Here is an 18,012-nt window from a genome sequence, read left to right on the forward strand (position 1 = left end):
GTCGAATCAGAGCTATAGCTGCCAGCCTACACCACAGCCACAGAAACACGGGATCTGAGACACATTTGTGACCTACACCACAGCTCGTAGCAATAAGGAATCTTTAACCCACTGATCGAGGCCAGGGATCAAATACGTGTCTTCGTGGATACTAGTTGGGTTCGTTACTACTGAGCCACAACGGGAACTCAATGTTTTGAATTAGGATTCTCTTTGGATATATGCCCAGGAGTAGGATTGCAGGAGCTATGGCAACTCTATTTTCAGTTTTGTTCTGTTTTTTTGTCTTTTATTTTAGGGCCACACCCACGACATATGGAGTTTCCCAGGCTAGGTGTTGAATCAGAACTGTAGCCACCGGCCTATGCCACAGACACAGCCACACCAGATTGGAGCCGAGTCTGTGACCTACACCATGGCTCATGGCTCAAAGCTGGATCCTTAACCCACTGAGCGAGGCCAGGGATGGAACCTCTGTCCTCATGGATGCTGGTCAGGTTCCTATCTGCTGAGCCACGATGGGAATTCCTTTAGTTTTTAATATGTGACATCTTTAAGATGTTTCCATCTCTTTACTCACCATATAAAGTTTGAACAATTTATATTTCAAAACAGTCTGATGAACTGAAGAGACTCAGGGATACTGAAAAGGCCCCCTACTACCAACCCTCAAGGACCACTGAGTCCCTCCCAGTCCTTCCCTCTTTCCTCTCCGCCCTGCCCGCCCTCACCCCCAGCCACTCCATGAACAGTTCCCTGGGCTCTTTGTTCAGTACATGCCCAGGATCTCACCGCCTCTCACCACTGCTGCTGCTTGCTTTTCAATCACGAGGCGGGCCTGGACTCTCCTAACAGAACCGGCGGCCCTCCTCTGCTCAGAAGCTGCTCAGGCAGAGCAGACGGCAAGGCCCTGAATATGGGTCCACAGGCCCCCGGACTAACCCGACAGGGCCCCCCCACCCCCACCTACAGCCCCCGCCCCACGGACACCTTCCTGCTCCTTCTCCAGCACACCAGGCAGGCCTTCACCTTAGGGCCCCCAGAGCCTCTTCCCACGGAGCCTCTGCTCCAGTCGTACTCCCCAGGCCTCCCTGCCTAGTGCCTCCTCCGCACACAAACCATCACTTGACACAGAGCTTTACAGACGGTCCCCCTCCTAAGGTGGGACCATGGGGTCCCCCTGACAGTGCCCAGCACAGCACCTGGCACATAATAACTGCTCAATAAATACTGCCAAGAAAATGAAAGAGCAGGGTCAGGAAAGCACATACAATTTTTAAACACCCTTTCTTAGCATATTTTAAAATACAGGCGAAGAGATTATAATCAGTCAACATGTGTAGCAGTGCCAGCCTTCATCTTAATCTCATCCAGCCCAAAGGGCAGATGGAACATTCACACTGAAGACTGCATCTACAAACACCCAAGTCTTTCACAGGAATTCCTTCCAAACATCACGAGCTAGGGAATGTAGCTTTATGAGAACTCTTTCTGCTGGGATAAATATCTAGGGCTCTGAAAATCTGTATTTGTGGGTACATTTCCAGCTCCCCGCTGTCTTTAATGGGCCACAAAAATAGAATGAATATGTAAGATGTGCTGTATTTATTTAATCAAGTCTATGCTTCCTGCTCTTGACTAATGTCCTTCAGCAGGTTAGGGATCCCACCACCCTTCAAAATAAAAACAAGTACCAGCCATACTCTAGGCTGAGTATCAACTGGTTTTGAAATGATTTTGTCTTAATATAGGGAGTTATCCAAAGCTAGTTTGCACCCAAAACAAAGAACCAACCTAAACCATTATTTTTTTCTTTTTTTTTGCTTTTTAGGGCTGCACCCGCAGCATATGGAGGTTCCCAGGCTAGGGGCTGACTGTGGTGCCGGTCTACACCACAGCCACAGCCACGGCAGATCCGAGCTACGTCTGCAACCTACACCACAGTTTACAGCAGCGCTGGATCCTTAACCCACTGAGCGAGGCCAGGGATGGAGCTCACGTCCTCATGGTTACTAATCTTATTTGCTTCCACTGTGCCACGACGGGAACTCCCAAACTAGCTTTCTTAAAGAGTAACTATTAATTTCTCCTCTTCCTGTGAAACCTGGGGAAATCTTTCCTGTTATCCGCGGAACCATAGCTTCTGCACAATAATGAGGCTGAATGGCACCTTCCCTCGCCTGGTGGGCGCCACGACAGTCTGTGCACATGACAGGTCTTTGGGACATGGTGAGAAGCTAGAAACTAGCCCCCGACGGCCCCAACCCTGAGGCAGGCCCCCGCCAAGCTCACCACTTCATCCTCGGTCCAGCTCTTCTCAATCAGCTTGGGCACAGGCTTCTTCACCAGGCGCTGCAGGGCTTTGCCGGCATCATAACCGCTTTCATGGAGCTACAACAACAATTTCAGTACATTAATTGCACCGGATAACAGAACTGGAAGCAAATCAATAAAATGGGAAAATGTCCTGAGTTTACCCTAACAGAGGAGCCCTGATGAGGGCTTACAAACTCAGAGTCTGTTTACTTGTTTACTTACTTATGCATGCTTTTTAGGGCTGTACCCGCGGCATATGGAAGTTCCCAGGCTAGGAGTCAAATCAGAGTTGCAGCTGCCAGCCTGCACCACAGCCACAGCAACATGGGATCTGAGCCACATCTGCAACCTACACCATAGCTCACGGCAATGCCAGATCCTTAACCTACGGAGCAAGGCCAGGGATCGAACCCACATACTCGTGGATACTATTTCGGTTCATAACCCACTGAGCCACAACAGGAACTCCCTCAGAGCCATTTTAGTCAGCGTGATAATATGATCTTTTCCAACCACCCTCCAGTTCCAGCTGTTCTGGGAGAGGAAGAAACAGGTAAGGCAGGGAACATTCTGGCAATGGTAGGAATAGAGGTAAGAGTAACAACAACAAACACATACTGAATGACTGGCCTGGGCCATTGCTAAGTTCACTCCATGCACTCGATCTCTCTCCCAATCCCACAAGGAAGGTATTCTCTCATTTAATTTTATGGGGCAGAACTACCATCACCCATTTTGCGGATGAGGAGGCCAAGGTGCAGACAGGTGAGGTGAAGGGGCTCTCCACACCAAGGTCAAAGCCAGCCACCGCGATCTCTACTCTGGTTCCATGTTTCCCCACGTGGCCTAAAGACATGGTGGATCATGTTCTGTCCCATCAATTTCAAGTGCCCAAAATACAAAAGCTGTAAATCTAGCTCTGTGGCAGCAGGCTAACTTTCTGGTACATAGAAAAGACGACGCTGGTTTTACCTACACAGTCCTTTTGGGACCAGATGCCCACCTGTCCAAGCCAGCGAACTTTTCTGCCTCCACATCCTGTCCAATCCTGAGCAGTGCCCGGCACCACTGACCCCTGTCTGTCCTACAGAGGTCCTTCTGGCCGGGGCTCCCGTGACCCTACCCAGTCCTTGCTCCCGAGTCTCACCTTGCAGACACGGAGAGAAGTAGCTGGTAGGAAGTTCCTCTTGTTCAGCTGACCTCCCCAAACTGGGGCTGCCCGTTCAAATTTTTCACGGGAAATCTAACTTCCCTTTACAAAGCTATTTCTCTGACACAAGAACCTCTTTTGGCTAAGACCTGTATCTCTTTTACCCGACACCAGTCTCTAGCACAAGGTGATACACAGAAATCCTTGTTAAATGAAATACTTGGTTAAATTAAATTAATACTTGTTAAATTAAATACTGTTCCTATGTAGACCCAACCCAAACCTAAATCTCAGCAGCTTCAGATTCATTAAGCCTGAGGTTGACTGCGGGTCTATTGGGTTCCAGGCCACATTCCAGAGCCTGGGGTACAGGCAGTGAACAAAATGCTCTCATGCAGGAGACACTCTCTGGCCTTTTCACTGGTGCCTCCATGTCGTATTTGAACAGTTCCCAAGAATTTCCTGAGTACAAGGAAGGTACAAACCTTCCCAAGTCACAGGTTTTGTTTCTAGAAACTTACAAACTAACAGGGATACAGCACGCACACGATGAAAAGATTAAGCTGTTTGTGGTAACTAGCATCCCCTGGGTGTAGGCAGAGGCGACAGACTCGCCCAAGGAGGAAGCCCCATGTGGACTTCCCTTTAAGAGAAAAGGTTAAGAACCTACAATCTGCCTTCCCAACAACTGCGGTAGCCCCAGGGCTGGGCACAGAGTAAACCCATGATAAATACTTGTTTGTACATATGTATGTATGAATAAATAAAATATAAGCGATACATAAATAAAACCAGGGTCATACACTGCAAGTTGAACTACTCAACTGCTACTGAAAGGGACACCACAAATACCCAATTTCACTGTGCATTCGGCAAAACAAAGTTATGAAAATAAAATTTTCCAAGTTATTTTCATATTTTAGAGGATCCAATTTACTTCATTTATTTTTTATTTATTCATTTTTTTTTAGGGCCGCACCCGAGGCATATGGAGGTTCCCAGGCTAGGGGTCCAATCGGAGCTATAGCCACTGGCCTACCCCACGGCCACAGCAACGGGGGATCGGAGCTGCGTCTGCGACCTACACCATAGCTCACAGCATCCTTGGATCCTTAATCCACTGAGCGAGGCCAGGGATCGAACCCACAACCTCATGGTTCCTAGTCGGATTTGCTTCCACTGTGTCACAATGGGAACTCCATGCTCTTTTATTTTTAAAGCAGTCTAGTGATGGATGTCATAAAAATACCTAAATTTATACCTAGCATTCGTGTTCATTACATACAGAATTTAGCACTGGTCATTGTTTTGTTTTGTTTTAAGGTAGCTGACTTATTGGATAGTCTGGATTTAAAGTAAATTGGAATCTGGCCCTAAAAAGCAAAATAATAATAATAATATAAAAAATAATAAAAATAAAATAGCATACTATATAAATACTATACTAAATAAACTACACACTATACTAAAATAGTATAATTTGTAAATGTTAAAATACTATGATTTTGGAAATGTCCAATATGGCCTTCTTTCAGAAGCATGCAAAATAAAAAAAAAAAAAAAATGTTAGATTTCCATGCTTTGCCTGATATCCAGAACAAGCAGATACTGACCAAGTTCTATAACGTAATGAATACCTCCAGTGAGAGCTTAACAACATGGATCAGAATTGAGTAACAAGAAAGACTGCATGACTACTTAATTTTTTAAAAAGCAAACAAAGTATCATGAGCAGTGATGAACTCTGAAATCAAATCAAAACTTCATAATAAAAAGCTCAGGAGAAATTAACTTTCATTAGAGGTTATTACAGGAAATGGGGTAATGTCCAGGAGAGTGATGAAAATCTACGGCCTCTGGAGCCAGACTATCTGGATTCAAGTTCGAGCTCTACCACTTGCCAGGTGTGTGACCTTGGGCAAGTTACTCATCCTCGTTGGGCCTCAATCTTGTCGTTTTAAAAAATGAGTATAATAATAACATCTCTGTTTTAGGGCTGTGGTGGGGATGATATTAGGAAATACACGTAAAATTGCTTAGATCGGTACCTGGCACACCGTAGGTCGGTGAGTGTTAGCTATTTATTTTTAAAAGAAAAGTGAAGAAAAAATGAAGGAAGCTGTGCCTACTCAATTTTCATCAATTTTCTAGAGCAGAGAATAGCTTTTTGGAGACAGAAAAGGACTGTTAAACTATAAACAAAACCACTTACATTTCACATAATTACCCATGTTAATAATTAATGAAATTTGATTAAAAGTCTGGTACAGTACACAGAAAAATTAAAAATCTTAAACCTTGCATGGCTGATAAGAGGAAATTACTCCTAAGAACATAAGGCCCCTCCAAGAGTGAACCAGTGAATGGAGCTAAGTCATTAATCGCTAGGACCGTCCTGCCTTCGGGGAGCCAAGAAGAGCTTTAAATGAGCTGGAAGAACTGCCTGGAGGGACTCACTGAACTTGGGGGTGCAGGGTTTACTGGCCAGCTCCTGCTTGCACGACGCCCCCAGCCAAATTCCTAGTGGGGTGCTTAGGAGAGAAAGTTTTCCACTAAACACATCACCACATTCATCTTTCTTTTATAAGCTTTTATTTCAGATCTCACTTTTCCCTGAAAAAGCTGTTGTGATTTAATGCAGCAACAACCTGAAAAACATCAGATCCACTGTCAGCCTGTCTTCTTATTTTTTTTTTTCCCAAATGTTTTCTTTGCTTTTCTTTTTTGTCTTTTTAGGGCTGTACCAAAGGCATATGGAGGTTCCCAGGCTAGGAGACCATTGAGAGCTGTAGCTGCTGGCCTACGCCAGAGCCACAGCAATGTGGGATCCAAGCCGCGTCTGTGACCTACACCACAGCTCATGGCAACACCAGATCCTTAACCCACCGAGCGAGGCCAGGGATCAAACCCACAACCTCAAGGTTCCTAGTTGGATTCGTTAACCACTGAGCCACAACAGGCGCTCCAGCCTGTCCTCTTAAAACAGTCCTATTCCTGACCTTTCCAGCTAGAAAGTCCCCAAATATTCAGAGCGGCTACCTCTCCCACCCCTCAACAAAGACTCATCTGGAAGGTAAAGAGCGTGGGATTCTTTACCAACGGCAACAAAATACTGCCTGAACAGACAAGTGCGGATGTGACCGTGCCGCCACGGACAGCTCCCCAAGGCCAGCATGAAGCTCTGGAGTCTCAGGGAACCCAAAGAATCCTTTCCCAACAGTCTCCTTCCTCTTAACATGACAAACATGGACCTCCACTTGCCAGGAGTCCTGAGGAAATTCCAAGAGCTTTCCATCTTTAAAGAATATTTCAATTATATTCACTGCAGACATCCTTTCAACAGAGCCATCGCTGTGACCCCCCCCCCCCACATACACACAGTTTCACAGGAACGACGGTTGTCTTTTGGGCACTTGGGGAATTTCCTGGGGTCCGGGCCATCCTTCATTCCTGCACAAAGACTCACTGAGTGCCCCCCGGTGCCAGACAGCACGCTAGGGGACAGGGCTGGCCAGAGCTGCGAGGACAGACAATGGACACCAGAGGCGTCTGGGAAAGGCATAACCGTCTACCTCCATGTCACACCCATGCTCGAGGGTCCTAAAAGGCTTGACACAGCGAATCACGCACAAGACAGCCCTTCTTAACAGGGGCTTATTTTCTAGATGATTACGAAGATTTTCTTTCTTTAGAATGGAACCAAAATAATACTTGAGTTAGAGCTTAACTGGTTGTTACAACTGTATTCTTCATGTAAATTAGAGTTGCTAAGTTTACCAAAATACTAGCCATCTCAAATCTCTCAATATTGTCATTAAAGAATATTCCCCTCTTGGAGTTCTGTCGTGGCTCAGTGGGTTAAGAACCTGACATAGTGTCTGTGAGGATGTGGGTTCCACCCTCGCCTTGCCCAGTGGGTTAAGGATCCGGTGTTGCCACGAGCTGAAGTGTAGTTCACAGATGTGGCTTGGATCCAGTGTTGCCATGGCTGTCGTGTAGGCTGGCGGCTGAAGCTCCGATTCAGCCCCAGACCAGGAACTTCCATATGCCATGGGTGCTATAAAAAGAAAAAAAAAAAAAATGCCCCTCTAGGAGGTCCCACTGTGGCACAAGGGGATCAGTGGCATCTTTAGAGCACCGGGATGTGGGTTGGATCCCTGGACAGCACAGTGGGTTAAGGATCCAGTATTGCTGTAGCTGTGGTTGCAACTGTGGCTCAAATCTGATCCCTGGTCCCAGAACTCCATGTGCCATAGGGCAGCCCCAAACCCCCCCCCAAAACAAAAAACCCTTCTAATACTGTGTTAAGCTGTGAAGAATTGAAATCTTACCCCATGAAGAAAAGTTACATGGGTTTCCTTTTTTTTTTTTAATTTTTATTAATTTAGTTTTTGCTTTTTAGGGCTGCACCCATAGCATATGGAAGTTCCCAGACTGGGGTGGGGGGATCGGAGCTACAGCTGCAGGCCTACACCACAGTCACAGCAATATCAGGTCCGAAGCACAACTATGACGTACACCACAGTTCCCAGTAATACGAGATCCTTAGCCTACTGAGCAAGGACAGGGATGGAACCTTTGTCCTCATGGGTGCTAGTCAGGTTCGTAACCCGCTGAGCCACAACGGGAACTCCGGGTTCCAAATTTTAAACACCCCATCATGAACACACAGATATATCAATATAGGAAACTCGGTGCAGGCTTTCCAATATTGCGAAGGTAAAAGGTTCTTTGTTGTGAGTAAGACTTTCAACCATTTGCCTAGAGAAGACTGTTCAAAGAAATTGGAACGAAAACCCTCAAATGTCTTATAGCTTCATGTTATGGTCTTGGCAAAGCAGTTTAAGCATGTAAACCTTTCTGTCCATTTTGCAACCAAGCCTGGTTGAGAAAATCCGGAATTAAATGCAAATGCAGTTGGTAGGGTGGGCTGCACCCACACCATGTGGAAATTCCTAGGCCAGGGATCAAACCTGCACCATAGCAGTGACCCAAGGCACAGCAGTGACAATGCCAGATCCTTAACCTGCTGAGCCACCAAGGAACTCTTAGAATTAAATGTAATTTTAATATATAGAGAAATGTACCTTTTTTCTCCTTTTCTTTTTGCTTTTTAGGGCCACATCTGAGGCATATGGAACTTCCCAGGATAGGGGTCAAATGCGAGATACAGCCGCCAAACTACACCACAGCCAGCAACACAGGATCTAAACCTCATCTGGGATCTATACCACAGCTCACGGCAATGCCAGATCCTCAACCCACTGACTGAGGCCAGGGATCAAACCCCTATCCTCATGGATACTAATTGGATTCGTTTCTGCTGAGCTGCAACAGGAACTCCCAATGTGCCATTTTGGAACTACTGGGTAAAGACTCCTGCAAAAAGCAGGGGCCAAGACAGAGCATCTTTATTCAACCAGCTTCCAATCTGCACAAGCTACTACTGGTAGGGGAACTTAGATCTTACGCCATCCCTGGGACCCTACCAGCCACTAAATCAGTATGTCATTCAGCAGAAACCACTGCTTCAAAAACATCATCCTAGGGCGTGTGCATGCACGTGGGTGCATGTGTGTGTGTACGCGTGTGTGTTTAAGTCAGCGACCAGGGGGAGTTCCTGTCGTGGCGTAATAGTTAACGAATTCGACTAGGAACCATGAGGTTGCGGGTTCGGTCCCTGCCCTTGCTCAATGGGTAACGATCCGGCGTCGCCATGAGCTGTGGTGTAGGTTGCAGACGCAGCTCGGATCCTGCGTTGCTGTGGCTCTGGCGTAGGCTGGTGGCTACAGCTCCGATTCGACCCCTAGCCTGGAACTTCCATATGCCTCGAGAGCGGCCCAAGAAATGGCAAAAAGACAAAAAAAAAAAAAAGTCAGCAACCAGGGAGGCATATACTTGTCAATCTGCTGCTCCCCCATCACCGTACTCAAGTCTGAATTTACACACAAGTGAAAGCCATCTTCCCCTAAAACACAGGTCAGTAACTGGGGAATTTGATAACAAAGTGGTGATTTTTTTCACCAAACCACTAGCCTTTTGAGTCACTCCACCAGGCACACAGCCCTGCCTTGCTGGTACCCGCGGTCTGCTGTCCAGCTCTCTGGACTGTAGCCACAAAATCCTATTCTTCCTGGAGTTTGCTTCGTTAATTGTGAAAGAGCAAAAGGGAGCTCTTCCCCAGGAGATGGCCAGCTCTCGTCTGCCCCACCTTCCAGCGGGCCGAGGGCACGTCCCAGCACCAAGCAGCCACAGTCTCTGCCTCCCGTTCACTCAGGAAGGAGTCCCGGGCAGCTCCTGACATCGCATCCTGTGCTGGCAAAGACGGCCCAGGGACACCAGCAGAGGGGACTGGGGTGCAGACAGTGTTAAAACCGCAGCGGCCTCTCTTAGTTTGTTCCCCGTCGTGGCTCAGTGAGTTCATCCCTGGCCTCGCTCAGTGGGTTAAGGATCCTGTGTTGCTGTGGCTGTGGGGCAGGCTGGCAGCTGCAGCTCAAGTGCAACCCCTAGCCCGGGCACTGCCATCTGCTGCGGGTGCGGCTGCAAAATGGGAAAAACAACAACAACAGCCCCACAAGCTCCTCGTCTGGCTTCTGCATGACAAATGCAACCACTGTAAGAGCGCAGTGGAGCCGTGGCATGAAGCGCTCTCTAGGATCCCGGGTGCTCGGGCCTCTCTACTCAAATGCGCCCAGTCAAGGCCTCTGGCAGCTTTGTTACGAGATAGCACAGGATTCCTGCCACCAGCTTTGTCACAAACCAGCTGAGCTGAGGTCTTCATCCGTCAAACGGGTCTCACCACACGACCCTCAGCTGGGTCAAAGGACAATGGAAAGCCATCAACCAGACACGATGTGACAGGATACCCTGAAATGCCAAAGAGCTGCAGACGGTCTAGCGGTATCGTCATGCGAGTAGTGTAATTTAGGTACAAGGCTTTTACCTAAGATTCGTCAAACAACCAGAGGTTCAGTGGAGCCAGCAGTGTTGGGGACCATACGCCCTCCACTGTCCCACTGCGGCCTCTGACCTCTCTGTGATTAGCGGGAAGAAAGGGTCAGGCCACGAGAAGAAAAACACATTTCTGCATAATTGCTCGAGTTAAATCTGCTGCTCTCCCTTGGCCTGACAAATCATTCCCTGCTTATTACTTTCTATAATTTAATATATATAAGTGCTTTACTGGCAAGCTTCTGGAAAGAATAAATAATACTTAATGACTGCCTACAGTTTAATTAACTCATGATTGAACTTCTCATGGATTGCTATAAACATTAAATTATACCCTTCCTCAAAGCTGCCATGGATGGAAATCTTGTTTCAAGCTTTAACTCTCCTTGCCTAAACAATTCTGAAATTTCAGCAAATCTGCATACTGGAAAGAGAGGTGAGAGAATCAACCTTAATGCCTGGTTATAAAGTGTGTTATTTTATAGAGCAAGGACGAGGTCTTAATTTAAATCAGATTGAAAATGTGCACGAGTCCGAACACCTCATTTATATTACGGCAATCATTAAACATCTCAGGATCTGGGGCAGTCTTATTAGCATAAACTCCGCGTATTATCACAAGGTTTCAAGTTTCTACTCTGGCTTCTCATCTTAGCTGCCATTTTCTGTCTGCGTGATGTTGCAAATAAATTTTCCTCTTGGCACGGCTCAGCTGTCAGGCACCTCTGTTCTGTAATGAACCCATGAATTACATCTCCCCGCTCTGTCATCCCCGGTCTCACACATCAAAATATTGTTCTTCAATCGTAATTTATAACTTAATTTAAATGTCCCTTTTACTGTGACCTTTTTAGATCAAATGGCATCACATCTGGCAGCTTCTACTACACCAAAGCATCTTTTTGCAATGATAGCCATTATAGTAACTGTAGAAAAAGCTATCTGCGTTGGATTGCATTCATGTTAAATATTAAGTAATCGCAGTCCATTAAGAAAATCACTAGATTTCAAAGTCTTTTGCTCTGCAAAATACACTGTTTATTTATAAGTAATTGCCAAAATAGAAAGGGAAAAAAAAAAGTGGAATTTGGAAAAGGTCTTAAAATTCTTCATATGGTTTTAATTATTTCAATTATTTCACACTAAAATGAGAACAATCTCGCTGAAATCTAACACAAAACTTTAAATTTGTTTTCCCACAACCCATAATTCACAAGTGCCAATATATTTTCATTCGTACCTCCATCACCAATGGCCTAGTATGGAGCTCAAAATATGATACATGTACACACTTAAAGGCTAGAGTGAAGGGGGAGGGGAGGTTAAAAAAATGACTAGAGTTACGACTAAAAGCGTGATGCTTGTTTTTCTTTGGTCACTGTCATTCTAAATAATGCAACTTGAGCTCTGCAGAGGATAAATCTGTCTAAATACTCTTACGGGCACACACTTTAGAGATAATGGCAAAGACACAGAACTTAACTGCTGAGAGTAAGGGGTGAGGGGAAGACCCAGGTAATTTTCAGGAGATACAGAGCTGCTGGACCAGTCCGCCACCTCCAGCACTCTTCGAGTCCGGTGTTCCAGGAGTTATGCCAGGCCCTGGACCAGGGACCAACGTTTGCCGAGCACTGCATGTGCTCGGAGCTCACCAGGTCTTCACGGCTACCTCGCTCCTTACACAGTCCTCGGTGGCAAGAGCACTAAAAATGAGGGCACGAAACTGAGAAGTGTGGCCTAGTGAGCAGCAGAGGGACGGTTCCAACCTAGACCCAATTTCTAGGAGGTCTAAGCCTCAGGAGCAGTTCAGGACGGCGGCCAGGTGCGAACAACGGGCTCAGGGGGCTCTTCCAGCTGTGGGGACCGGGACTCACAAGGTCCTTAACCTGAGGTGGGGTGGAGGCAGGAGGAGGAAACCAGTGCTCAGAAGAGGAAACCCTCGCACATCAACAAAACAGTGAATGATCAAACACAAAGGGGTGTCAGGGACTGGGGTCATATTTGCTCTGCTGAAACACCAAGATGACTTCGCAGAGCAGATTTTAAAAATCAACGGTCAGTGTGACATGATTAACCCTGCCTACACTTAATGAAGAACAACCACCAAAGTAAAAACACTATTCGAGGAGCAAGTGAAAACAGGCAGTATAACGTCTAGGTAACGCCTTGTTTATGACTGAATTTCCCATGGCAGATACAACATTGCCGTGTTTCTCATTCACTTAGTTCCCACATTACATGTTGTCTAGAAATTAACAGGTCACCATCTCCTGGCCATTGAAGGTATTCTAAACCCAGAGAACAGGGTGATTAGAAAGTAAACACCAAATGCTGGCACTTAACTGCGTTCAATAAACAATGCTCAAAACACAAAACAAATCAACATCAGACAGCCGTTTCTGATCATCTGTCTGAGGCTCTGACACTCTCTACAAACACCCAGAAAGGAGAACCCTGGAGATCCTGGGACCAAAAAGAGAGGTTTGGGCGTCTTGCAGGTGAAATCTGAACAGGATAAGGTTCCCGGCTTTGGCTCTGACTCAGACACTCATTCTGCCATGAGCTGTGGGATAAAAAGCAAATTAATTCCTTTTCTAAGCCTCCGTTTTCTCGGCTGCAGAAAGGGAGAACACAGAACCTATTCTGAAGGACTGTTTCGGATGAAATAAGGTCCGTGGATTCACTGAGCCTGATTCCTGGAGAAGGGATGCTCTGTTAAGGCAGGTTGACTCTGGATGACCGCCCAGGAAACAGCCCCGGCGTGAAGGACGGTGAACAAGCTTTAGAGCCTGGGAATGGACTTCACAGAGTGAAAGATGGGATTGAGAAGGGACCTGGTGACTTGTTGGGAACCTAGAGAAATTCTGAGTCCGGGGAAACCGGGAATCCTGAGGGAGAGACGCAGGCTGTCCTGGGAGGAAGGGCAGCCGGCGGGGAGGCTGGGAGGCTCCTCCTCGGCTCAGCAACGTGACCCCTGATTTGCTTCATCAGTGACAGAGGGGCTAAGGTAGGTCGTTTTTTGGGAACTTCCCAGTTTTTAACATTCCTTTTCTTTATAGACAATTTAAAGGTGGGCTATTAAAGAATTTTCTTTAAATAAGAAATAAATGGCAACAATATTAACAAATTCATTTAGAAAAATAAATAAACAATACAGCCACTGAATGAGGCCAAACTGTCCAGCCACAACACTGACTAGCCAGCCACTGCAGAGGCTTCACTAACACCTTAGCAGTCAGAGTTAGTGTCTCTGTGAAAGCTGGGATAGTTTATGCCACGGGTCTTTAAACGAAATTACACACCGTTAAACATCTACACATCATAACCTTGCTTCACAGAAACAAAATCTCTCCTCCTACTTTTTGTGAGTGAGTCCAGGCACAGGACATAAACTACGCTAGCTAGGAGCTCCCTCTGTGGCTCGGCAGTAACAAACCCGACTAGTATCCATGAGGACGCAGGTTCGATCCCTGGCCTCGCTCAGTGGTTTAAGAATCCGGCATTGCTGTCACCTGTGGTGTAGGCCGGGCGCTGCAGCTTGATTCAACCCCTAGCCTGGGAACTTCCATATGCCACAGGTGTGGTCCTTAAAAAAAAAAAAAAAAAACCAAAGCAGAACATTAGCTAGGCTGCCAGCCCAGTGTATCTAAAGGCAAGTTGACTCATTAGAACTTATAACTGAGCAACAAACCTCAGATTAATGATACAGAATGATAAGACTCAGATTAATGATCTAGAATGGGTGACACTCTGGCCAGAAAGAAAAACTACTGGTAGATCACGAATCATAATTATTTGTCAGTTTAAAAAAACCTATTTCAGATCACAAGTAGACATCGTTCAGGCCCACAGTGGAAATTACACTTGCTTTCACTCACTCCTAGAATCTTCAGCCTTGAAAACAGAAAAACAACATGTAAGACTCTAACCTAGAGGGTGACAGAAGAAAACAACACAGTTCTCACACAGGCATTAGTGAATCCATTCAGAAATGCTAGAGTCAACTAGAAAGTATATGTGAAAGGCCAGTTATGGGTCAAGTTCAACCAGATTCCTTCAAACAGATAATTTTTAAAAACTAGATAAAACAAACAAAACCTTAAGACCAGCTGCATCAGTGCTGAGAGAAAAACATTCCAGAAAGTGCTTTAAATTCTACTCCGTCGAATTTAGGTGCAGGAATGACTGCTTCCAATCCACGGGGCTCAGCAACCTTAACCAGGGTGATCTCTGACAAGTAATCTTCAGGTTGCATAAACACAAGTATACTTACTCTTTCTGGGTGCAATGATAAAGTAACAGAATAAAGAAAATCAAAGCGTCAGACACCAAAGCACGTGCGACTGCAGAGTTGGGAAATTTTCTGAGAGACAGCTCTTTTATCTAGAAACCTCAGCCAAGACCAAAGCAAGTGACTAGAAACAAGCAAAAAGGCTCTGGGCAACCACAGCAGTGCCTCCAGCAACGGCCCCAGAGAACCAGGAAACCCCCAGCCCAAGCCTGAGACTCCTAATAGCTTCCTCATGATTCCCCGGTCTAACAACAGGTCTGAAAAGAGCAAACGAAAAGACTGTGACTTCACAACAGAGCAGCAGCAGAAGACAGCCTGAATGGAGCAGACTCCACAGCTTTGCAAACCATCATGCAAACCTAAGATCTCAAACTCAAAAGTTACACTGATTTTGTGCGATGGCCACCAGTAACAATGACTCAGGAGTTCCCGCTGTGGCACAGCAGGTTAAGATCTGGCCTTGTCTCTGTGGCATAGTGAGTTAAAGATCTGGCGTTGCCACAGCTGCGGTATAGGTTGCAGTTGCAGCTCAGATTTGATCCCTGGCCTGGGAACCTCCATATGCTATGGGTGCAACCCCCCCACCAGAAAAAAGGACTCAGAGGCATCAAGTAAGGTTAGACTTGACTGGAGAACGCATGAAAATGGGTACCTCACTTGTGGAGTGGGAAAAAACATGGAGGAAGATCAAGAGGCAACTGCCCCCCAGTCCTTGAGTAACTAGTGCTGCAAAGTACTGGAGTAAGCAGGAACACAGAGCCCAAGCCGTACTGTGGTCAGGAAGAGGGCAGGCCGACCAACAGGCAGGGCGGCAAGAAGGGCAAGGGTGGGGCAGCCGGTGTGGCGATCCGTGAAGCCCAGCAAGTGCCTGGCCTGGGGGAAGGCCTGTCTCCTGGAGAAGAGGGCCGGCCGGCTGGCTCTGGTCATGGGGTGGGAAACACACAGCCTGCAGAGACTGACAAGAGCAAGAGCTTCAAAGGGACCAGGGCTCGCCCCCGGCCATCTGAGCGGTCAAGTCTACAAGCAACATGAGACCTGGCCCACGAGGGCGCCCGAGGGGCAGGTGCCGCTCCCCCTCCAAACGACTCCATCAGACCCAGGACTGGGGAGGCTGGGTCAGGAGCTGGTGGGTCTAGGCCAGCCAAGGAAAAAATCCTCAGCAAGCTGACATGTCGGAACAAATCAGTTAATATGGTGGTTACACATGACGATTCTGTTATCTAAATAAATGTTCTTCATACAAAGAAAGCCAAATACACTCTACTTTATACTCATACAAATACTACAGTACTTTATAAATCAAATGTCCTCAGATGTTATAGAAATATCACAGTTACTGCTAGAAATATTTTCAGAATCTGAATATCAGAAAATGCACACTTAAATCTTTTGTGTGTGTGTCTTTAGGGCTGCACCCATGGCATATGTAGGTTCCCAGGCTAGGAGTCAAATCGGAGCTGTAGCTGCCGGCCTACACCACAGGCACAGCAACTCGGAGTTCCAAGCTGCATCTGCAACCTACACCTCAGCTCACAGCAATGCCAAATCCTTAACCCACTGAACAAGGCCAGGGATCGAATCCGCATCCTCATGGATACTAGTTGGGTTCATTAACGCATGACACAAACTCTACACACTTAAATATAAATAATTTTTAACAGATAGAAAAGGAAATAAAAATGAACTATTACAAAACCTTAAAAATAACTACTATAATTTATTTTAGTAACATTTTATCAAACAGTAAAGTCCAACTGTAGTGACTAAAAAGTGACCAGTAGAAGAGAGATCCACATCAAATCACTAGCACATGTGACTGTGACCTGATCTGAAAAAGAGTCTTGGGAAGTTCCCATTGTGGCTCCAAAGTAACGAGCCCGACTAGTATCCATGAGGACAACGTTCGAACCCTGGCCTCAATCAGTGGGTCAAGGATCTGGCGTTGCCACAAGCTGTAGCTCCAATTAGATTCCTAACCTGGGAACTTCTATATGTCACAAGCGTGTCAAAAAAAGTCTTTACAGATGTGACTGTGATTAGGTTAAGGATCTTTAGATAGGACACAATTCCAGGCCAACCACGTGGGCCCTATATCCAAGGACAAGCATCCTTGTGAAAGAAGCAGTGGAAAAACACGGACTAGAGAAGATACAGACACACAAAGGGAATACAATGTGCAGACAAGCAGAGAAGATGTGGCCACAAACCACAGAAAGCTAGGACTTCGTGATGCTGGAAAAGGCAAAGCATTGCTCTCCCCCACGGAGCTGGAGGGAGCATGGACCAGCTGACAACTTGGATTCGAACTTCTGACCCCGGAAAAAGGAGAGAATAAAATCTGTTGTTTTAAGCCGCCATGTTTGTGGTAATTTGTTATAGTAGCCACAGGAAACTCATACAACCATCTTCAAAATTGAGGGATTAAAAAAAAGTACTCTGAAATATACTTCATACTAGTCCAATAAACAAAACACTAGGACTAGTATTCTGCAGTACATCTTACATTAATATATGAGCCCTTTTAAAACTCATGGGCCTACTTTGTTCTAAGATTCAATGCTCATGTATATAACTCTTGCATCCAACACTCTCCCATGAGGGCTTTGCAAAGAGCAGAGACTCAGTCACATTTATTACTGAATAAATAAATGAATGAATGATTTTATTAAAACCTCTTCTTCAATGTGAAAAGGCTAAGGGGTTTTAAAATGATTTGCTAACTATATATTGTGTTAATGCCTAATATAGGTTCGTCGATGTTAAAATTCTGATTGATGTTAAGTAGACATTTTCCAAAATACCGTGTAAATCTCAAAGCATTTTACCAGTATGTAGCATAGAGGGGAAAAAAAAAATCTTATGAGAAAAAAAATTCTTAAATTATTAAAAGAACTTTCTAATTTTCTCCAAACAAAAGCAAAGCTGAATGACACTCTTCTGAGTCCCTGCTGAGGGCCTAGGAGGAAGGATGGGGTGCCCTGGACAGGCTGCGGCAGGAAGGGTTTTCACTTGGCTAAAGTGCCCATCCCCCGAACGGCACATTCAGTGGACACGTAAAGAGCACTGCTGTAAGGCACTAGCCTCAAGTATATACTGTCCTCAAGTTTAAATTATTAGGCATATAAACATAGGACAGCACATGCTTATTAATCTGTAGGTGACAACCACACTTTTCTCACGGAATTGTTACAAAGATTCATTCACGAAAAGCACCTAAACTTCTGCCTAGCATACAAGCGGCTCGACCAACAAACACACTGCAATTTCCCTGCTGTTATTAACACTGTTGTTATTACTGACACCA

At 45.8% G+C, this 18,012-nt stretch overlaps 1 protein-coding gene across 4 annotated transcripts in view; it reads right to left on the minus strand.

The window, feature by feature from the left end:
• RERE (arginine-glutamic acid dipeptide repeats) overlaps positions 1–18,012 on the minus strand; it is a 404,974-nt gene that overhangs the window by 89,474 nt on the left and 297,488 nt on the right. For all 4 annotated transcript variants that reach the window (XM_047791579.1, XM_047791577.1, XM_047791578.1 and 1 more), the window contains one exon: positions 2,293–2,391. In XM_047791579.1, the coding sequence (XP_047647535.1) occupies positions 2,293–2,391 (99 nt within the window). The remainder of the gene's footprint in view (positions 1–2,292; positions 2,392–18,012) is intronic.

This window comes from Phacochoerus africanus, chromosome 8, assembly GCF_016906955.1.
Source record: "Phacochoerus africanus isolate WHEZ1 chromosome 8, ROS_Pafr_v1, whole genome shotgun sequence".
Classification (NCBI taxonomy): Eukaryota; Metazoa; Chordata; class Mammalia; order Artiodactyla; family Suidae; genus Phacochoerus; species Phacochoerus africanus.